Genomic DNA, 22,163 nt, shown 5'->3' on the forward strand with positions numbered 1-22,163 from the left:
GATGAAGTAAAGTCTGCCACCACTGCAACACATTCCTTCCCAGTGTGACTGTTAAGTTCCAATACACTTCTGCTGTCACAAAAAACTCATAAATAATCCAGGGCAATTTCCTCTTCTAAATCCCTGAGAGCAGTCAGCTACTCTTCTCAGTTATACCACTACCCTGAGTAGGGTTATATGGAAATTTCCAAGTCTCTGAGTAAAAAAAATTCATTTTTCAGAACAGACTGCTGAAGCCTGAGGTAACTCAACAGACCTTTCTCTTCACTCTTTTGGCCTTCCCTCTCCCTCCTCAAAAAATAACATAAACCAAAAGAAATCACTTAAAGAACAGGATTAAGTCAATTAGCCAGTAATAATAGATTTGTTCCCAGAACAGCTTGCTAGCAGAATTCAGTGGAGTACTGCACACAAATAATTTGATCCTTACTCATGTTACCACAAGAAGTTGATATACTCCAGAAAATAATTAAAAAATAACATTCATTCATAAGCTTAAGTTTTAGTATGTAAATTTTCTTAAGCCATTGCACAAATACTCCATTCCAGGTTTTTAAACTACATTCTATTGTTTTCAAATATCAGTGAAAAAAATCCTGATACAAAGAGAAATGGAATGGTGAGCTGAGAGATCCAGAAACAGGCAAATACTAGAGAGGGGTTCTGGATGTGCACTTTATTACTCACCCACACTGCACATCTGCAGCTCACAGACAGATCTGAGTAACAGCTCACACAACATTAAAATGCAATAGCTGAGATTACATTGTGATACCTTTCCCTGAACCAAACAATTTCCAACAGCTATAAAACATATTATGATCCAGAACCTCTTTCTGTTTAATGTGAATTTAAAATCTTTCCAGGCCTTACAAATTATATGCATTTCATCTTCTCTCCAGGATACAGACAAGGGACTGGAAGGGTTCAGGCTGGGCTAAGGGCACATGGCATAGCAGAGACACAAATTTACAGGAAAACTCAGTAGTGCATTTCATATCCACACAAAGACTTCCCTTGAGCAAACAATTCCAGCTTACCTTGACACAAACTCGCTCATTCCAGAATCTTCTCCAGATTCCATTACGATGTTGAGATCACTAATAACAGAAGACACCTTCTCTTTGCTCTAGGTTGGAGAAGTAACAACACAGTATTTTAGAAATTCCTCTAGCAAGGAGAAAAATATGTCTATTTACATATAAAATAGAAGTATTTGCATATACTTTTTTCTAACTGCCATAATTCTTAAAATAGCATTTTTTTTTAACTACAGCTTGTATGTGTGGACAGTTTCCTTCATTTCAACAGTAGTAATATTATCCACACAACAAGGTTTTTGGAATAACACCTGAACTTGTCAGTATAGAGAATATATATGTATAAAAGAATGTTCATCTACTTCCTTTCACGTCAAGTCCACTTCTTTAAGATTCTTCTCATTTTCCAACACAACCCCTAGCTGCCACATATAACAGAAAAATCAAGTATAAGGTTTGATCTGTTAGTTTTCCTTTTTTTTTATTATTTTATTTTAAAGCCTATAGTTTTGCCTCAAATTCCGGTCCCTTTTTACAATAATAACTGCTACTCAGGAATGTGTGCATAACAATAAAACCAAAATTATTCTAAATTAAAATATCTAACAACCTGTAAAAAAGGAGAAAAGAAAGTCAGAGGGTAGAAATAAAGCCACAAATGAAGTCAGTGCTGTTTTTCTGTGCATTCTGGAACACACCAGAGTAATGGATTAGATAACAGTGAATGAAAAAGCTTAAAAGCAGGGTTTGAAGAACACAGCAAATGCTTCACTTGAAACTGGAGACTTGGTACTTGATTTTTCTTATACCCAGTCACCACAAGCAAATGGGAATGGCAACAGAGGAAACCAGCCAAGCTGGAGTTAAAAGCACAGAGATCTCAGCAATCTGCAGTGGCTGGACAGCAGTGCTGCCAACACTGCCAGCACTAAAGATGGGAAAAGCCAACCAAGGCACTACAAAGATTAGTGGATTGACTAAGGAACACCAGGAAAAGTCATTTTAGGGTTAGAGCAGAAGGTTCAGCACGGGCACGGAGTGGCAGAGAAGCTGCCAGCAGCCACCAGCTGATGTGCTGCCTTCGGGAGGAACTGGATTCCCAAGGAGAGGGTCACTAACACACCAAAATGCCACCTTGGGGCCAAACAAAAAGGTTTAAAAGGAAAGCTCTTGCCAAGAAAGCAACTCTTCTGGAATGACTGCTTTCTCAAGAGGTTTACACTTGTTCTGGCACATTTTCAAGCTCATTGTTCGTGTCTTCTCCTAATCCCATGGAGCTGAGTTAACTGTACTGTAACTTCACTACCAGAACAAACAGCTACAGCTAACAGTGTGAACAAAACTGTTCTTGACCTTCTGCTGCAAACCAAGGTATCTGTTACCTGCTGGGCACTTCCCAAAACCAGCTGTCACCTTCTATTTCTCACCACAGGTAACAACTGAGCACTGCCTTGCCCGTGCTGATGTCAGGGCAGGTTATTCTGAATACCATGTTAGTGCCATCTCTTACAAAACAGGCTTCTTTTATATGCAAGAAGCCAGAGGTACAAAAAAATTAAAGTTGAACTACCAGGTCTTAATCTGGCCTGAAGTCACAGTTTTCCTGAAAGTTATGGGGGTGGACTCCTGCATCCTCAGGATGTACTGACTTCACTGCAGGGTGACCTGCACAGTGTATGAAGGCTGTGGCACAACCACGATGCCATTCCTTTTACAGCACAGGAACAGCCAGCTGGAACTAGGCAATGTCTCTGATTGCAGTTGTCAGCAACCTAGTCATGAGATAAGCTCTTGCCCTATAAAGAGTAACTTTTTATCATATAAATTACAAAAAGGCACACCTTAAAAATAGTATCCTTAAGCTTAAATTTCTAAATTCTATCAGAATCTATTTGGTTTAAGGAGTCCTAACCAAATGAAAATACAGAATTGGGCACAATGGTAGTCTTTTGCAACTCTAAGCAAACCATTCTGTTATAATTTGTTCAACAGCTAAAACACACTATGATAGAGTCTCAGAATAGTTTGGGTTGGAAGGGACCTGAAAGATCATCTTGTTCCAACCCCCTGCTGTGGGCAGGGACACCTTCCACTAGCCCAGGTTGCTCCAAGCCCTGTCCAACCTGGCCTGGAACACTTCCAGGGATGGAGCAGCCACAGTTTCTCTGGGCAACCTGTGCCAGTATAATTAAGTCAATGCAAAAACCTCCATCACATTCAAGTTCATCTGCAATCACAAAACTCAAGTGAAGGGACAGAAATGACTGTTTGAAACAGTAAGTGCCCTTCTTGACTTGGCTACATAACACGAAAAATAAACCCCCAAACTTGTGTATTGTGGCCCAGTTAAAAACTGTACTCTTCATTGGTGCCTGCTGAAGCAATTTACCATTGTCCACAACATTTCCATCACCCACACCACACAAATGCACAAAATAGTGGCAATCCAAGCTTCAGGTAAACTGATACAACTTAATATGCAATGCAGAGGGTGTAAGTTAGAGCTGGCCATGTACTTGTATAAGAGAAAAACAATTCATCAAAAAATTAACTCAAAATTATACTTTTTCAACTGGGTTTTAAAAAAATATCTATACACCTGGTATTCCCTATCTCCCTCTGGTGATCTCAGCGCTCAAGTAGCCCCAACTGCAGGCATTAGGCAGCCAAGTGCTGCCACACGGTGGTGCAATGGCTTTAAGCATCACCAGCGCCGTTAGCAGCAAATTTAACACCCCGTTCCTCCTCTGAGCTCCACTGGCACCACAGGATGTCGGTGCACACATCCCGCAGGAGATGCAGCTGAGAGAGGCACAAACATCTCACCGGGCCTCAGGACTGGTGCAGGATGTTTCTGTGCTCAGAGTTAAGTTTTATACAAGCAAATGGTAAAGTGGCATCTCAAGGACTGCATGTTTCAAGTCACACATGGACTTCAGAGGCTGAAGGACAACCTCTGTCAGCTGAAGTCCTGCAGTTTCAAGTGATGCAATCCACGTGTGGCTATTAAATACTCAATTTCCAAATTCATAATATGGCTTTTCTTAAGATTAGGAATGGCATCTTCACATAACAAGGTAGTTTACTGTCAGTCCAATCTATACTATCAGTTCAATCACATTAACTCTAAAAAAACCCCAGCACTGACATTTGTCCATTTGAAGTTTTGTTTGTTTGCTTGGTAGTTGCCTTTTTTTTTTTTTAATATACATTGATCCTTACCTGCACTTCAAGAAGCTGGAATTCCAGTTGAAAAGACAAGGAGTGACAATTCCCAGACAACCTGTGCTTCTGCACTGTTCTGTCTCTAGCTGTTATAAAACAAAAGTTAACAAAATAATCAATTACAATTCTACTCAACAATTGCTGCATTTCTTCCCAACTGATACCAGGCATCTATAAAGAATTAAACATGTTTAAAGAAACACACCAGATCTCCCAGGAGTCTGTTCCTTTCCCACTACGCAAAGCACAATATTTACTCAAACTGTTTTGTCAATAAAGAAAATCTCATTGTATTTCAAAGTAATTGTCTCTCTGCTAACACTGGAAGTAGAATTACAACACAGGTTTGCAGATGTAATGAACTGCACCGAGATTCTCAGTACAGAAAAGGGTACAAAACTCCTTACTTTTTTCCACTGTTTTCTTGGAATGACTTGTGAACTGAAACCCAGTGAGTTTCATCAAAAAGGACAGATCTGTTTCTAGACTTTCAAGCTGAGCTTTCAGGTCCGATGGAGATTCATGTCCCTTGGATTCTCCCTGCGTTTCTCTTTGGAATGATTTTCTAGAATGGAAAAAGAAAAAAATAAAATCAAAAGGGCAAAAGAGCTGGATGTAAGAACGGGTTTTGTCCCACCAGTACAGCAATATCACTAAATAAGAGGCATCTGAAATGTGACCTGATGGTTTCCAGATCAAGATCAGTTTTCAAGGAGTCAAATCTCAGTTGGATCATATTGCTGGGAACAGCAAACTACTGAGATTTGCACAAACACTTTCTGTTCACTGCCAGGTAGACACAGCCTTTATTACAAATCTGGAGGTGCAAGTGTCCATTTCAAGGAACATCCAACAAAAATGAGCTAAGATGCCTTTACTCATCTAAATGACTTATTTTATCCATGGATTATACATTTACTATGAATATCAGTTAAATAATGGGATTTAAAAGCCACAACGTGGCACTTCTTCAGCACATAATGAGTCACACCTCTGCATGTCCCCAACCTCTCTCTTTTTTTCCCCTTTTTCCCAAATAAACACCCCCTGAGCTGTTTGACAGGGCACAATGGAAACGTGGCCTTTGCAGTCAGCAGCTCTGCAGGGCCCACACAGTGACACCCCTGACATCATGCTCAGACTGCCTTTTAAAGGACAAAGAAAGCAAAACCCTAAAAACCCACAAACCACCAACAGAAGGCAGCAAAGACAGATCAAATATTTATTATTTTCATTTTTTTCCTATATAGCCCATTTTCTAAACAAGATCAGCACTGTAAAAATAAGCTTTTGCCTCTGTGTTAGGACTTTCCTTATCCCAAACAATTCTGACACAGAAATACTATTAATGCAATGTGTGAAAAAAGGCATACATTGACTTCAATATCTCCTCCTCAGAAAAAAAGGTGGATTCTTGCTGGATATCTTCGTACTTTTCTGTCAATAGTTTTATTTCTTCTTCCAGTGCCTGGATTTCATCTTCATAAACTTGATAAACGTTGTTGTCCATTTCTCAGAATCAGTGTTACTCCACAAAACAAAATAACTGTATTTCTCAAGAACAAACAAACACAGAATTAATTTTTAAAAAATGCAAATGTAACATTAGGCAATTGTTTCTCCTACCTCCCTACTTAAAATGAGACAAATTAATTGGATATTATCAATTTTGAAAACTGAAAAACTGGTACATACAGGTTTTAAACACCCCAGGTAGCTCTGACACCTACAGTAATTTACACCTCCATAAAGAATTCTGTTTGCTCTGGGAGATTAAACTAATATTTGAACGTTGATTCTTAGGAACCAAACTTGACAGGAATTCTGTCACCAGCTTGAAAACAGAATTAAGCTTGCAGTAAAACTGTCCTTAATACTACAGTGCCCTGTCATCAACTTAACACCTACTTAAACCCTAGGGAGTCCACCCAAGCTGATGTTACAAGAGCAGAAAAGTCACTTGTTCAGTAATTCTGAATGTAACAAACCTTCCTACAAGGTTTGTTACACAAACACAGCTCACTCAGCTCAAAGCATCACCAACAGGAGAAATCCTACCTTCGGCACACCGGTGAACACAGGCAGCTCCCAGATCTCAGCAGGGATGGGACAAAGAACTGATCTCTGACTTGACACAGAAAAAGAAAAAAGAAGGAGAGTTTTCTTCAAAACAGATATTAGGTTTGAAAAAAAAAAATCGTAATTTTGTTGCATTGATTCCTCAAAGAATTAATTAAATCCAATCAAAGCTGAAATAATTTTAAGACACAGATCACTGCACAGCCTCCAAAGACAAAGTTAAATTAAGAATCTAATGGGGTCAAAGGCTTTAAGGATCTTTTTAAGTAATCATGACTTGATCCAGGAGCAGATGCAGCTGGTTTAAATTTGCTGTGATAGAACAACAAACTGCTCTACAGGTAAAACCCAGTCCTAATCAGGTATAAAAACAGGACCCAGCTGTGACCAATTCACCCAACACTCAGCTGGTGAGATGAGGCACAGCTGTCCCTGACACAGCAGCCTGATCTGCCTTTTGGTTAAACACCAGGAAAGAGGCACAAACTGCAACCACGTTTCACAAATAATTCAAAATAAATAAACCTCAGTGTTCAGGGAAAATAATAATAACCTGACACGTTCAGAGGGCTGTAGAGGATATTATGCAGCTCGACACCGATTTATTAATATTTTCAACCAGAAAAAAACCATAAGTTGACTTCATGTGTTTTTAAACCATCCCTGTTGTACCTGCAAGATCCACACCAACATTGTTCAATAAAAAGGGATGAGGGGGGAATAGGACTTTGTTGGTTTATTTCGTAAGAAACAGCATCTGAATAAGACTTATAAGAAAATAACATTAAAACATGTTTTGCACTTGAAACTCAGTGAGTAAATAAAGAACATGCAATTAAAGAATCGCCAAGATTGTACCTAATCATGACTGACCCTGACATTTTGAAGCAATTTGATGCATTAAATGCCAACATGCAAGAAATAGAAGTTCTCAACTTTTAACGCACCCTATTAGTTTGGGGGGATTTTTTTTTTTTAACTGGATACAGTGAGGAAAGTTACGGTCATAATAAAGAGCACGGTGGGGAAAAAAGAAAAATATTTCAGCAGCCAGAACTTTACCCCAGGTTTGCTGGCCCCTCTTTTAACAGCAATAACAGGACACACAAACTGCTTACAGCTACTTGAACCAAAGGCTTTCGCCAGACTGCAGAAGACTCAAACACTAGTTCTGACCGCAAAGAGCTTTAACTCCAGAAAACAAATACCCATTAATTAATTATTTTTAAGTAAATACAAACTTCTACAAACAGGCAAACACCTCTCCTCACCCTAAGCACGCGCACGTTTATCACACGTGTGGATATACCGCATAAACGTGTATATTTATGCATGCTTGTGCATTGACAGTACATATTCCACATTGCTACGTACCTGCCCGGCTCTGAGAGAGGTCGGCAGGACCCGGCGCTCAGGGAGCGGAGAAAGGAGGACCCGGACTCGGACTCCAACTCGGACTCAGACCCGGCTGTGAGGGAGGAGCGGAGCCCTCGGACCCGGCCCCGGTTGTGAGGGAGGAGCGGAGCCCCCGGACTCAGCTCTGAGGGGGCGCGAGCACCACCCGGACCCGGCGCGCGCTGCCCGCGCCTTTCGAACGGCGCGCCCGGGCGCTACCACAGCTCCACCCTGAGCGGGGGGGGGGGGCACCGGCCGCGCCTTCCTCCCCGCTCCTTCTGAAACGACGGAGCCGCTGGAGGCACAGTTTCAGAGTCCCGTATTAGAGACAAAAGGCAAAAACGTTACTTTGAGAGCTGTTCGCTTGTTTAGGTTAATTTCCGCTCGCGTATTTGCGGAAAACGCCCCTGGCTTTTCCTCCCGGTTGGTTACGCCCAAAGTGTCCGCAGTCAGAGGGCCCAGCCCATGTGTCCCCACCATAACTTGACCGGCCGGAAACATGAAGCTTGTCAGAATGCGGCTGCCCGGGGAAGCGGAACCCTTTTTTCCCGCGTGAGGGGCGCTGGAGGGAAGGTAAATTGAGTGGCGCCGCGAGGAGCGCACATGGCAGCGGTGAGGGAGCGCAGGGGGAGCCGCGGGGGCGGCGGGGCCGGGACCGGGACCCCTCGGGCGGGGGATCCCTCAGCCGGGGGTCCATCGGCATCTCCTGTGAGGATGGTCGGGTCTGTGGGTCTCGCCTCACCCTCATAGAGAACCCTTGGGTTATATCGTAGAGAACCGGTTACACTTTATTATCGCGCACCCAGTGATGTGGTTAAAGGTTTGTAAAGCAATAACCCTAAATCCTGGTGAGTGCAGCAGCACAGGGTTTGCAGAGCAAAGCAGGGAGCGCCGTTGCCGTGAGGTTCCTCATGGCTTTCGGGGGGGATGATTTGTCCATAATTTTTCATCCCATTCGCGTTAACCCCGCGGTGCCGCTGTCACTGAGCTGTTGTCTCCCTGCAGGGAAGCAGTGTGTGTTCCCGGCGGGATACTTTGATTTCTCGGCATGGACAAGGAGCAGGTTTCCAAACGTTTGTATGTTGGGGGGCTTGGCCACACGGTTTCCAAGGCTGAACTGGAAGAAAGATTTGGCAAATTTGGGCGTGTTTCGGATGCAGAGATTATTACCAGAAAAGATGATGAGGGTAATGGTTTTACTTCATCCTTTCTAAGTTCATTGCTTTTCACTTTGAAGTGTGAAATGGAATGTTTGCTCCAGAGACACTTTAATTTTCAGGAAATAGCTTCATTTTCAGTTTTAAAGGAAACACTGAAATGATGTGGAAATTAACTGGATGTTTCTTATTGATCAGGGAACCCTATGAAGACTTTTGCTTACATCACTGTCAGCATTTCGGATGCAGATCTTAGGAAGTGTAAGCACATCTTTTTATTTTTCACTTATTTATGTTTTTGAGCCAAGTTGCATTGCTGATAGTGCATGGAATGTCGTCACATCGGGGGGTGGTCGAGGCAGAGCTTGTTTCAATCTGTTTTATTAATTCTACTTAAAGGAGCAGTTTTAGGGGTACCTTTCAGATACAGGCTTTAACCAAGTGAGCAGTGAGGTGTAAGGTGCTGAAGAAACCTCAGCCTGGCATAGAAGGAGGTGCAGTGAAGTCTGGGCTGTGCTTTTTTAATGTAGAAAATACTCATTTCCCATCTCTTTGTTTTGCAGGCATGTCAATTCTAAATAAAACAAAATGGAAAGGGGGGACACTGCAAATTGAGTTGGCCAAAGAAAGCTTTTTGCACAGGTAAAAATCAGGCTTTAAAAACATATATTGTTGCTCAGTCTTTTTCTGTTTATCTGTTTAAATTATGATAATAACATTATATATTATTTCATCTTCTACACTCCTGTCCTTTACAGTTTTGATAGGCACTGTTGGAGTGTTGATGCACATTTGATGCTGCAACATGATTTAGATCCTTATTCCCTTGAAGGGAATGTCAGGATGTTAAGTCCTTGAGCAGTGAGTGGTTGCTGTTCCACGGGAGGGGGTCCCTGCCAGCTCTAATTTAGCACATGGGCTTTGGCACAGCACTGCTTTTCAGGCAGGATGTACTTTTTGGTGCAGGCTTGCCACGGAGAGGGAGGAAGCAAAGCTGCAGAGAGAAAAGCCACAGAGAAATAACCAAACCTGTCTGTTGGAATCACTGAAAAAGATTGGAGTTGTGGACTTCCACATGAAAGCAGTACCAGGTACAGAGGTGCCAGAGCACAAGGTATGGTGGGGTAGATGGGTGAGGGAGTTGAACCAGCAGAAAGCAAGCTCAGTGCATCTAAATTTATGCCAAATCTCTATGCCTTGTCTGAAGAATCTTAATTATTAAGGGTGACAGTCCAAGCTGGGAAAAATAGGCTGAAGAAATACCTTATGTGGAGACAAGGAGAAGGCTCCTGTCCTTCTTTGTAATGACATAATCCTGATCCCACTGTCCTTTCTCATCATGTTAAATTAGGAAGTGTTTTGTTCCTCATGTATGTTGGGAATTTACATAAGTATATAGTATAATATACATTCATGTCACCCTTAGAAGCTTGTAAAGAGAATATGTGATTTATTTTTATACAGCATTTAATTATTTTGGTGGCTGGGCTGTCAGGAACTGCTCTCTGTGCCTCAACACATTCAGGGTCAGGGTCTGCACAAGCTTGCAAGAGTAAGAATAAAATCACTGAACGTGCAAATTAAGGCAAGAAGAATTATATTTACTACAAAGCTTCCAAAATTATTTGCTAAGCACAGAATGGTTTTGGAGGGATTTTTGGTTTTGGTGGTAAAGGGGAAGAGAGCAAAATAATAGTGATTCTGTCTGTTAATTCGTAATTCCTTCACTGTTAATTCATAATCCAGGAGCCACATATTAGAAATAGTAGTTGTAAAGTAAAGAAAGTTACTTCTTTATTATCACTCTTTATTTGCAGGTTGTAGAAATTTGGGTTTTTGGTTGGTTTTGGTTTGTTTTCTTTTTGAGAAGGAAGCTGGCTAAGGTGCACAGTACAATCAATATCTCACTTAACAAAGTAAACAGAATTGGTCACAGATGGTTCTATATTAGTGGTTTTGTTACCCAAGAATAAACATCCTATTCTATTACAGGGTCACTTCCACTCTTTTTTTGTTTAACACTGATTATTTTTCTTTTCTTTTAGAAGTGGGTTGTTGGTAAATTCGGCAGAGTCTTGCCTGTCCTGCACCTGAGGAATCAGCAAAAAAACAAAATATCCTTTTCCTATTGTTTGGGCACAGGCACAGTTCCCTTCCTCATTTTGTCACGTGGAGAAAGAGTTGCTGAACAGTCTTAATTTTGACTGCTGTGTCAGACTTCATTTACTGAATCCCCCAAATAAATCTGGCAGTAATTGGTGTGGTTTGGCTGAGTTTCTTTCACTGCAAGTCAGTGGCTTAAAGGCATCAGGCAACAAAGACTCCTTGTTGTCCTTTCCCACCGAATTCAGCCTGTCCATAAAGACTCTGCTTGCTGGAGGAATCCTGTTGTTTTACTTCCTTAACTCAGACCAACATTGTGAAATATGACCCCTCCAAGTATTGCCATAACCTGAGGAAGCTGGAGCCAGACCTGGCACAGGCAGCTCCTGTGTCCGAGCTCACCTGGCACTTGGAAGGGGGAGATGCCAGTGCCAGCAGGAAGCGACCAGCAGAGTTCTCTGGGATGAAGAAGCCCCCGAAAAAACTGAGGCAACTGGGCAGCGAGGCCCTGAACGGAGCAGCAGTTCTGTCCTCTGGGGGCCAGGCCCATCCAAACCACCCCAGCTCAGCACAGCTCGGTCAAGGAGCAAAACCCAGAGCCAGTGACAAGTCTAAATTGCCTCCAGCGAGGAGTCTCGAGGGTGAAACACCAGGGAGAGGTTTATTGGCACATCAGAGCAATGTTAATGGAGTGGCAGCTCAGAGTGGTTCTGACAGTGAGGTTGATTCTGAAGAGGAGATCAGAGCAATGGTGAAGAAAGAGAAGGAAAAACAGCACGCGAGGAATGTTGGGAGTGAAGGTGACCCCCTGGAAGTTGTTGGGGATGATTTTGAATTAAAATACAATAGTCACTGGTCCTTATGCAATCCAGATGCCACGAAGAAACCTATCAAAGGAAGTTACAAAGAGACCATGGAACATGATAATGGTTATGATTCAGCAGATACGGATGAAATTATTGCTGAAAGTAAAACTCCAGATCCAAACAGCAGCAAAACTACAAGTTTAGAAGATTCTAAACAGGTGGAGGTGAAAAATAAAGAAATATTAACTACCAAAAAAAGCGGTTTGGCAAATGACTCCTCGCTGAAAACTCGAAATGTAAAAGAAGAACACGTTGAAAGAAAGGGGAAAACTAAAAAATCCCAAATTGCTGCCTCACAGAGTTCAGCAGAGACAAGTGATAGTGAGAGCTCTTACTCAGAGTCTGAGCAAGGGGAGTCTGAAACCAGCTCTGATTATGAGTCCATGATGCAAAACTGTTACCGCTTAGACCTTTCCTTAGATGACTTAAAAGCACTGGCTGCCAAAAGCACTGGGACACCTGCAGAGGAACCAGATGGTGCACAGAGTTCTGGTCTGTCCAGTGCTGAAGAAAATCCTAAGGGTAATGTAAATAAACCTAAACTTTCTAATTTTCACCCTGCAGTTAAAAAAAATAGCATCTGTCCTGAAGATGTGCTGGCTGATATTTTAGCAGGGGAGGAGAAGGAGGAAAGCTCCAAGGGACAAAATAATTCAAGTTTGAAGTATCGGCCCTTCAGGGGACTGGGGTCCCTTGGTGTAAAAGAGGCAACCAAGGACAGCACTGGGTTAAAGAAGGGGTCTGTAGGAAGTTTAGGACTGGAAGCTTGTGCGTCTCATTCTGGGAAGGAGTCATCTAAAAGACAGCCCAGGAACCTTCCATTCTGTTCACTTGAAGTCAGCAGTAAAGGGACACAAAACGTGCCTTGTGAGCAGCACGAGGCACTGTCAGGTGCTGCCTCCTTGGCAGAGCAGAGACATCAGCCCGTTCCCAGGCCACGTTTACAAGGGAAGAACAAGGATGGGAATTCTCTACAAGCCCAGAGTTCAGAGCACGGAGCTGCCTGTGCCAGCCCTGCTGGCAGTGACAGCGGGAGCAGTGACGGGGACAGTAACGCTGCAGGGGCCCACAAACACGGGAAACGGCAGCAGAAGAGCCCAAAACTGCTCTCCAAAAAATCAAAGAGGAGTGCAAGCAATAAAAATGCAGAATGTGAAGCTAATGCATGTGAGAATGGGAAGGCAAGCCTTCTGGAAGATAAGGAGCTTTGTCTTCATGCTGCTGCCTCAAAGGGACCTACAAGAGATAAACAGGTGCAGGACAACCAGAGGAGGCTGGCGGCTCTGGAGGAGAGGCACAGGGAGAGAGAACTGCAGAAGAAACTCATTCAAGGAGCTCTTTCAAATCTGGTAATTGCACCCAGAACCTCTATCTGAATAGTCCACAGTACAAGGGAAAGGGTAAATAAGATGTGTGGATTAAGATTTTTAAAAAATGGCGTTCTAGATTTTCTGATGCACTGCCAGTTTGGAGCGTACACAAAGCGGTGCGTGCCTAATCCCTGGAACGCCTGTAGAGTGGCAAGAGGAATAGCAGATGTCATGGAAATGCCTTTTAGATACTTCTGTATGACTGCAGCAAGTATTTGCTATGTTTGACTTGCCATTTCACCCTTTCCTAGGATAGCCAGGCAGCAGGGAAGCACAAACACATCGTGTTCGATTCAGATGTGGAAAATGAGGCTGAAGTGGGTGAGACGTTGAAAAAAGATGGAAGTTTGGGAAATATGCATGGAGAAGTAAGTGTTATTGGGAAAAAGACCTGTATGACTATGCCTTTTATTCTGAAGACTGTATTTTATCATAGTGAAGTGTCAGAAAAAAGTAGGTAAGTTTTGAATTAACATGAATGATTCCTCTTTTTGTAACATCAGACAGGTTTGAAAGAAGTTAACTGTCTATCTGATAAAGCTTGAGAGCTTGGAGAATTTGTAAGGAGATTGAGATTTGTATAAAAGATATTCTAACTTTAGAAGAAAAAGAATGTTTGTGTAATTAGTTTTGAAATTCCTCTGCTTTTAGTCAAAGGAAGCTGTGAAGAGTTTTGGCTTGAGCAGAGTGGAACTACTCTGCTCTTTCCAGCACTGGACAAACAATCTGATGCAGTATCTTGTTTTTAAAGTGATGTTGAGCTCCAAAGAAGCTGTGTGCTGCTGCTTCTTTACTCTGATATAGCAGATTCTTCAGGGTTTGACTGCCATGGTTTCAGTACAATTAAATACTTTTTTTTTTCTGGAATAGAACTTCTTGTATATCACATTTTTTAGTCACATCTCTGCTAAAGCTTTAAACCACTGGGTTTGCTTTTGTTGGGTTTTTTCCTCATAAAGGTAGTAAGATTGGGGCCATTCTCATGATTTAATTAGCCATTGATATTTTTAAATTGATCTCCCTTGACATAATCAGGGAGATTTTTATACTTAACTATCTCACATTGTAAAACCTGAGTTACCCTTTAGATGGGAATTCTGCCTGTGGTAAAACTTCACAGTCATGATTATAAACCAGAATTCACAAGGTGTGTATGCAGGATAAGCACGTGGATCAGTGAGTTGGTTGTGCAGGAAATCCACTTTTTCAGGTAAACTGGAAAGCACACAAACAAAGTTGGTACTGATTTATACCCTCAGACCTACGTGAACAGCTCATTTTCTGTTTTTTTTTTTTTTTCTTTTTGTTTAACAAAGGATAAATCTGCTCCCAAAGCTTCAGGCAGACTGTTTGACAGCAGTGAGGACGAGCAGGACGACACGGACGATGAGCGATTCAAAATTAAGCCCCAGTTTGAAGGCAAGGCTGGGGAAAAAGTGAGTGAACCCATTGCTGGAACTGAGTTCTCCTTCTTCTAAGTCTCTGTAAGGCCACTTCAGAAGAACATAACTTGTAGGCTTGTATTTCTGCTGAATATGATTGTTATGAACTTAAAATAGAGTTCCCTTAAATAGGGGAAAGAGCAGCCAGGGAGGAAATAACGTGTGGTGCCGTCTTTGTATGCAAAGAAATTTCTGGAAAAGGCCTCAAGAGCTAAAGGTTGTTAGTATGTTGCCATTAATTATAGTAAAAAAAAAAAAAAAGGTTATAGAATGTTGCTGATTTCCTGCTCCAGTGCTTGAGAGCATCTGTTTCTCTTGTTTAGCTCCTGAAGCTGCAGTCCCGGTTTGGCACCGACGAAAGGTTCCGCATGGACGCTCGGTTCCTGGAGAGTGACAGTGAGGAGGAAGGTAAACCTGGCCATAGTTCCTTGGGGGAACGGAACCGTGCCATGGAGCTTCAATTTTTGAAGCAGCTCCTGGAGTACTTTTGCTTCTTTGGTGATTCTTTAAAGACCACACCCCAACTCTGCTGCGACTGTGCACAGTAAATGCTGGTGGCTGGGTCTTTTAAAGGACTGTGTTGCAAAAGTATTTGTGACAGCTGAGGGGTATGTGGCTGATAAATCAACTTTTGAAAAGAGCTTTTAGTGCGGCATTATACAGATTGTGTTTATCCACGTGGAAAAACAGGGTAAGTGGTGACTTAGTAAAATCACCTTTTTGACCATTGCATTCATTTAAACTGTTTTGTAGCCATCCTGCAGTCCATGGCAGATTTGGCAGCCTTAGAAAGGTTTATTTTTTAATTTAACAGCAGAAAGCAGAAACGCTGATAAAGGGGAAAAAAAATTAAATATCCCCCTGCCCCCAAAAAAGGAAAATTTTAACCCAGTTTTCAAGATTCACAATTTCTTTCTGAAACTTAAATTTTTGCCTGGTTCTGCTACTCCCTTCATTGCTTTAATGTGATCTTCTCTAGAGCATCAGTCAGTGGCAGAGTAGTTGCACAGTTATGAGGTATAAGCAGGGAACAAGTTAAATAACTGATCTGACTTTCACATGAAATAGATACCCATGACTGTTGTAATCAAAGATTTTCTACAGTGCAAGGGACAAGGCCTCTAAGTAGCTTTAAGATGAACAAAGTGATGTGTTTTGATGGATGTGAGCTCTTCTAGTCCTGTAGTGATATTATGCATCAAATATTACAGGCTTAGCAGGGAAAATATAATGTATTTATTGTTCTCTTAGCAGAGGCAAAGAGCTTGAAGGCAGATGAGGAAGAGGAGCTTGCTGCAGAGAAAAAGAAAAATCTGCAAATACTGGGAAGCCTCTTGAACATCAACCTGGAACAGCCTAAGCCAAATAAAACAGCCACAAGTGCCAAGAAATTCAAGTATGGCTCATCCACCATCAGCAAAGGAGTTTTAGGGAGGCTTAATTTTGGCCACTGTTCCCTAACTAAAATTTCTGCCTAATTGGCTGAGAAAAGTAATTCCTTCCTTGTCTGTATTTGAAGTCAGTATTTAATGCACTTTCTCAGCCACTGACTGCTTAGCAGGTATTTTCTAAATGCCAGTTACATTTTGGAGGTTTTTTGGTAAAGAACTCGATGTGAATTTGGATCCTACTGCGAAGGTTTGGGGTGGCTTTCAGTTGGGCCTTCAGAAGGTCTCATGGCTTTTCCTTCCTATTTTCACAGAGATATTAATGCCCTTCGTTATGATCCCACAAGAGAGGACCATGCAGTTTTTGAAAGGAAGCCAAGTGCTGCAGAAAAGGAGAGGTAATATTGCAGCTTGGTAGCTATAGTTGTGATGTTTCTTCCTGTGGAGAGATGGTTTTAGCAGCAGACTGAGTTTGAAACCATGCACACTACTCTGTTTTTTCTTTAGTCCTCTCTGTGATTGCTAAAATGAACATACAGTAGGAATTGTGAGCACTAAAACCAGCCTGTAATGTCTTTTCTTGCTAGTCCATCTACTCTCTGTGTGCCATTTCCTGTCCTCACTGAAGGTGAGAAAGGTCAAGTCATGGACTTGAAGATTTGCAAATCTGTGAGAAGAGCATATTAGCTCTTAACATTTCTCTTGCCAGAAAAGAAATCTGTTCTAAATATCATCATTTAGTATCACATACTAAGTGAAAAGTCACTTAAGGATGTGGATCATTAAAAAGGAGGCTTGTTCCTGCCTTTAGAATCAAACCTCAGATGTTTCCCCCCCTCTGCTTACCCTTAAAAGTGAACTCATCAGTGTGCTTGGAGAAGTTTAGGAAAACGTTGAGGGCTCTGTTTTCTTTTAAAAACAGATGTGTTATGTTCCTACCCTTGAACAATCTCATTTCAGTAAAGTTAAAGGGAAGAAGAAGAAGGAGGAGAGTGAGAAACCGCCTCAAGTATCTGAGAAAATCTATTATGACATTGCTGCTGATCTAAAAGACTTGTTTGGATCCTCGAAGAACAAATCAGAAAAAAAGGAGGAAATACCCTGGGACAAGGAGGATGCAGAGGGCTCTGCCTCACCTGACCATTTGGGACCTACATCTGGGAATGATGCAGCTCAGGAGCCGAGTGGCTTCAAGTTTTCCTTCTTTGGAGACACGGAGAAGTCGGGTGTAAAAGAAGGTGAGAGCAGAACACGCCCAACAGAGCCTTTTGTAGTGGGTCAGTTGTGTCAGGCACTGCAGAGGAATGTGGTGCATAGAAATTCTGAATCCAGGGGATTTTCAGAGGCCAAAGTCAGTAATGAGGCAGAATCAGTGTGATCTTCACTTACACTTGCCAAGGTGCACGTTTAGCTTCCAGCCCTGAGAGGGATGTTTGGAGAAAGAACAGTTGTTTAATTGGTTTTTTGAACAGTCATGGAAAAGCTTGTTGCCATCCACTAAAGTTCTGAAACAGGGGGAAAAGGTGATCTACAAGTCAAATAAAGTTCCATGTAACCCAACGAGATTTTAAATAAAATGTGTGTTAATGTAGTAGTATGAGCAAAAGAAAATCTTAAGAGTTGACCCCAAGAACACTCCAGAACACTTTATTGTTTACCTAATTTTACTGTTGTACCTTTAGAAAATTGAAACTGAGTGACACATGATTATTGGGGTGTCCTAAACTAAGATAAAATTGTTATGCAATCAAGATTAAAAAATGCTAAATCAAGTCAGTTAGTGAGGCAGGAAATAAATTAAACCATGTGAAGTTAACTGAAATATTAAAAGAAAAAAACACACAAAAAACCCCAAGGTCCCCACATTTCTGCTGACTTCAGTGTCTTCTGAATGCAGTAAAAAGGTTTCAGAATACATAAGAGGTCCCTAGAACAAAGTGGAAAATACCTGAGCAGAGATGTAGTTCAGAAAACCTGGGAGGGGAGGTTTCTCTCCTTCTTAAACCTGCCTTTTCCAGTGTAAGTATGTCACTTGGAAGTAGGATTTTTTTACTGGCAAGTAGAAGAATAATCTGCTTTTTTTTTTTTTAATTGTACTATTATTGCAGAGCCCTACATACTTGAAACAATAAAACCTGTAAAAGTCACATGGCAAGAAGATCCACGTTTCCAAGACAGCAGTTCTGAGGGTGATGATGAGCCAGAGGCATCAGAAGTGGAAAAGGACCAAGAAATGCAAGTTATAGTTGTATTTGTTGTCTACTTGGTTGTAGTACTCTGATGCTGTGAGAATATTGATAGCAGCACCCAGGTCATGGGAAACTGAGATCTTTGTGTCACACCTCTGAGCAGTGGAAGTTGTCTTGGAAAACCATTCCTTGCTGCACAGAGTGTGATAGTCAAAAATCCCACCAGCCCCTTTGATGTCACGCTGAGCATAAAAACACAAAAGCTGAGTTTCTGGTTGAACACCTGAGAAATTAACTGGGTAATTTTGGTTTGACCCAAACCAATTTTGGTTTGCTAAAACTCTAAGTTTTCTTTTAAAAAATGGTTTGGTTTTGTTTTTTTTTTTTTATAGAGAGCCATATTTGGTTACTGTGCAGTAATGTTCTTGGATTCTTTCTCTGAAGCTTTAACTTGTGTAGTAGAATTTGATGGTAACTTTTGTGATGGTAAAATTCCCCTGTGTTTGTCCAGGTTTATTTCTTTACCACACAGAGAAAGTACAAGATTTTTCTTCTTCTCCAAAGATGATGAACGACTGAGAGGTACAACAGAACTTATTCACTTTCACTCCTTTTTTTTTTCTTTTAACTCTTACTGAAATTCAGTGAGGAAAAAATACTGCCTAGTTATTTGTTTTGTAACACAGATGAGAGGTTTAAGGAAAAAAAAATTAAATTGCCAATTTCTGTCGTCACTTGTGGTCTGAATTGTGGTAGAATCCCATGAGAAAGTTCTGGTAAAATAAATGCTGAATATCTGTCTTGCTTTCCTTTTTTTCAGATAATTGCCTAATATGTGGCTGGTCTTTCAGGCCTTACCAAAAAAAAAAAAAAAATCACTTGACAAGTTATCTGGACATTTTGGACTCTTTCAGGCATATATATGATCTTTAACTTTCTCTTGTCTTTCTGGTGTTACTGTTAGAAATGCTGAATATTCTTATTAGCCACATATGCCCATGTGGTTCTCAATCCTAATTAATCTGGGGGTTTTTTTGTATGAATATAGTGAGTTCTTTATTTAAAACCAAACCAAACACCACACCCCCAAAAAATTTCATGGACCACAAAAACAACTGCTTGTGATGTTTTATGCACTAAATTATCAGGACAGCCTCAAATAATGTTTGTTTCTTGAGACATATTAGGTAACTATCATTAAATCTGTTGCTGTGTTAGTACAGTTACTGCACTGCAATCTTCCAGCCTGTCTGATTTATAGGCCCTGTTAAAAGTGAAATCTCAGGCATGAATTTTCTTGGGAGATGTGGGATAATGGTGCTGAGCTTTTACTGAAACGGATGCTATTTCAGTGCCATTTATATTTTGGCATATTAAGGAAAACTGCTGCTGCCTTTTATTTTTCTTAGTACACAAAGCAGACATTCAGAACATCTTGTGGGAGCCAACCATGTTGTGAGGGGCAAGAGATTATGAATGATATGAAGAATATGAAGAATAGACCTTCTGACTTTACTGCTGTGTTGCTCACGAGTTTTACACACAGCAGCATAGTCAGAAGTGTTTAACCATATTAATTTGTTCTTTTTTGTGCAGAGGGCCCCAAGTTATTTTGTAGATCAGTAGATCTCAGTGAAGAAAAAGATGGTTGGGAAGACAGACGTAGATTGTTGCTTGAGGTGAGTATTTAACAGCTGTGGCTGAAAGCTGAGCATGAGGAGGGAACACGGCTGCTTATTTGCATGAAAACATAATTCAGGACCTCTAGAAAGGCTTGAAATTTTGTAATTACCAAGGAACTAAACTTTTTTAGTATAAAAGTGAGTATAACACCATGTTAGGATGTCCAGTCAGGCAAATTACTGAATCTCTGCCTTGTACAGGACCAGTTACTTAACTGTATGTTAAAAAAGTGTTTGAGACAAATAGGTGAATTCAGAGACTTGTATTATTCATTATTATTTTATTCATAATATTATATTTTAAATATTTTCAGGAATGCCGGAAGAAGCACAAGGATGCAAAAAGAAAAGTGAAAGCAAAACAATAAATATTTTTTACCTTACTGATCAGAAATGTTTCATGTTTCATCTCTGAAGAAGTTGCAAAGCAATGTTACTTTCAAAATACTTTCCGAAATCTAGTGGGAAATAATAATTTTGGCAAAAACTACTCAGACTTTGTTTCTACATAGGAACATGTTTATTCTGTCAGTTCAATGTTTGTACCGAGGTCTGGGGATTTGTATGTGTGTGTACATATATATATATATAAATATACATAGGGTTTAAATGTGACTTGCTGCTTTCTAGGATTTTTGATAATTAGATCATGTAACAAAGACATTCTGCTGTGTCCTCTGGCCCCAGTGCTGAACAGGGCTGAGAAAGAGCAGATAGCTCTGTGTCTATAAGACTATAGAACTTGTATTCTGCCTAAATATAATAGAGGTCATATTTACAAATATTCAGAATGTGTTATTTGCAGGGTGAAATGTCCCAGAAGTTAATGAAAAGACAAATATAACAGGGCAGACTTATGAAATGGATAATTTGTATTTTAAGAGATACTAAATATATGTGTTTAAATATAATATTAATAATACTGTCCTAACAGCATTGAGTTTAAGGTGGTGGTTGTCATAGGTTTGACATAGGTTTTTCTTCCCTAGGGTCCCACCCCACCCCCCCCATCTGTTTCTTCCGGGCTGGGGGGAGTTGGGGACGGGGTGGGGGCACAGCGGGGCCGCACATGCAGGGGCGGGGAGAGAGGGAGATCTCCTGGGGAAGTTTGTGACTACAGGGAGAGCTGGGGGAGTCCTTTGTTAGGGGGCTCTTGGGTTTGGTCCGGGACCGGACAGAGTGGGAGCCCGGTCTTTGGCCACTTCTTTCCCTTTTCCTGAGGGGAAGTTTTTCTCCCCATGGGACACCTTGCAGAGAACGACTGAGAGAGAGAGAGAGACCGACCCATCTCAGAGCGAGGCATTCTGCTTTCAAGACTGTCTGTGGGGAAAAAGGGACTTCTTCTTTGCTGGCTGTGAGCAGCTGTTGAACTGCCAGGACAGTCCTGCCTTCTCTCCCCCCTCCCTGGGTTGCCACAGGTTTCTCCCACCACACCTGGGGAAGTGGGACTTTTTTTGTGTTTGTTCTGAAAGTTTTTGATTGCACCATTTGTTGTTTATTTAGATTTTGTTAATAAAAAGCTGTTTCTTTTCCTTTTCCACAGTTCCACCTGAAGTTTCTTAATTTCTAAGTTGTAATCTTGTTAGACAGTAAGCAAATTATTCTTTATATTATTGTTCAAATAGAGTACCATTGGCCTCTCCAGTTGCGTGTTTGAAAATGGATTCTGTTTCCAGAAGTGCAAGAAGTTCTTAGGTCACCAGGGAGTTTGCTGTAACTGCCTGTCTGTGCTGCCATGGACCCCTGAGGGAGCAGGAAAGCAGCTGAATACACCAGTTCTGGAGCACGGGGTTACTCCTTCCCAGGTGCAGGACCCAATGGTTGCCTTTGTGCAGCATGATTAGGTGCCTCTGCACCCAACGCTTGAGCCTCCGCAGGACTTGCTGGATGGCAGCAGAGCCTTGTGGTGCCTCAGCCACTCCTCCCAGTCCATATCATCAGCAAACATGCTGAGGGTGCTCTCCGTCCCTTCTGCCAGGTCACCGGGCAACCGGTCAAACGAGGCTGGCCCCAGCACTGAGCGCCGCGCTCACAGCCCTCTGAGCTCTGCCATTCAGCCAGGTCTCAACCCCCTCAGTGTCCACTCATCTAAGCCACACTTCCTGAGCTGCCTGGGAGGGTGTTCTGGGAGGCAGGGTGAAAAGCCTTGCTGAAGTCATGGCAGACAACAGGCACTGCTCTCCCCTCATGTACCCAGCCAGTCACTCCAGCAGAGAAGGCTAGGAGA

The 22,163-nt window shown here is 41.6% G+C and overlaps 2 protein-coding genes across 7 annotated transcripts in view; one reads left to right on the forward strand and one right to left on the reverse strand.

The window, feature by feature from the left end:
- The window catches only part of LOC113995856 (centromere protein P), a 128,806-nt gene extending 120,934 nt beyond the window's left edge, over positions 1-7,872 (reverse strand). Inside the window, exons 1-6 of one of the 5 annotated variants that reach the window (XM_027736543.2) lie at positions 7,719-7,872; positions 6,324-6,389; positions 5,639-5,811; positions 4,673-4,830; positions 4,263-4,351; positions 1,041-1,129 (exon numbers count right to left, since the gene is read on the reverse strand). In XM_027736543.2, the coding sequence (XP_027592344.1) occupies positions 1,041-1,129; positions 4,263-4,351; positions 4,673-4,830; positions 5,639-5,775 (473 nt within the window). In that variant the 5' untranslated portion in view covers positions 5,776-5,811; positions 6,324-6,389; positions 7,719-7,872. Of the gene's footprint in view, positions 1-1,040; positions 1,130-4,262; positions 4,352-4,672; positions 4,831-5,638; positions 5,820-6,323; positions 6,394-7,718 lie in introns of all 5 variants that reach the window. The other 4 variants (XM_039378325.1, XM_027736401.2, XM_027736620.2 and 1 more) reach the window with 4 other exon arrangements.
- Positions 7,873-8,466: 594 nt separating this feature from the next.
- NOL8 (nucleolar protein 8) lies at positions 8,467-21,453 on the forward strand. Of its 2 annotated transcripts, XM_027737107.2 has the most exons (17): positions 8,467-8,559; positions 8,745-8,926; positions 9,095-9,157; positions 9,460-9,538; positions 9,863-10,010; positions 10,942-11,010; positions 11,313-13,214; positions 13,487-13,603; positions 14,552-14,671; positions 15,001-15,085; positions 15,929-16,073; positions 16,380-16,463; positions 17,026-17,303; positions 18,174-18,300; positions 18,766-18,836; positions 19,851-19,933; positions 20,251-21,453. In XM_027737107.2, the coding sequence occupies exons 2-17, from the start codon at positions 8,788-8,790 to the stop codon at positions 20,302-20,304; spliced, it is 3,564 nt and encodes a 1,187-aa protein (XP_027592908.2). In that variant the 5' UTR covers positions 8,467-8,559; positions 8,745-8,787; the 3' UTR covers positions 20,305-21,453. The 2 variants fall into 2 exon arrangements, with proteins under 2 accessions (XP_027592908.2, XP_039234272.1); XM_039378338.1 differs by lacking the exon at positions 8,467-8,559 and having other exon boundaries at positions 15,932-16,073.
- Positions 21,454-22,163: the final 710 nt, after the last annotated feature.

Source organism: Pipra filicauda, unplaced genomic scaffold (assembly GCF_003945595.2).
Source record: "Pipra filicauda isolate LSUMZ 115617 unplaced genomic scaffold, ASM394559v2 scaffold102_size2360937_pilon, whole genome shotgun sequence".
NCBI lineage: Eukaryota > Metazoa > Chordata > Aves > Passeriformes > Pipridae > Pipra > Pipra filicauda.

Coding starts and splice junctions, on each gene's coding strand:
- NOL8 (XM_027737107.2), top strand. CDS start 8,788: ATGGACAAGGAGCAGGTTTCCAAACGTTTGTATGTTGGGGGGCTTGGC. Junction 8,927..9,094: donor TACCAGAAAAGATGATGAGG/GTAATGGTTTTA, acceptor CTTATTGATCAG/GGAACCCTATGAAGACTTTT. Junction 9,539..9,862: donor AAAGAAAGCTTTTTGCACAG/GTAAAAATCAGG, acceptor TTTTTGGTGCAG/GCTTGCCACGGAGAGGGAGG.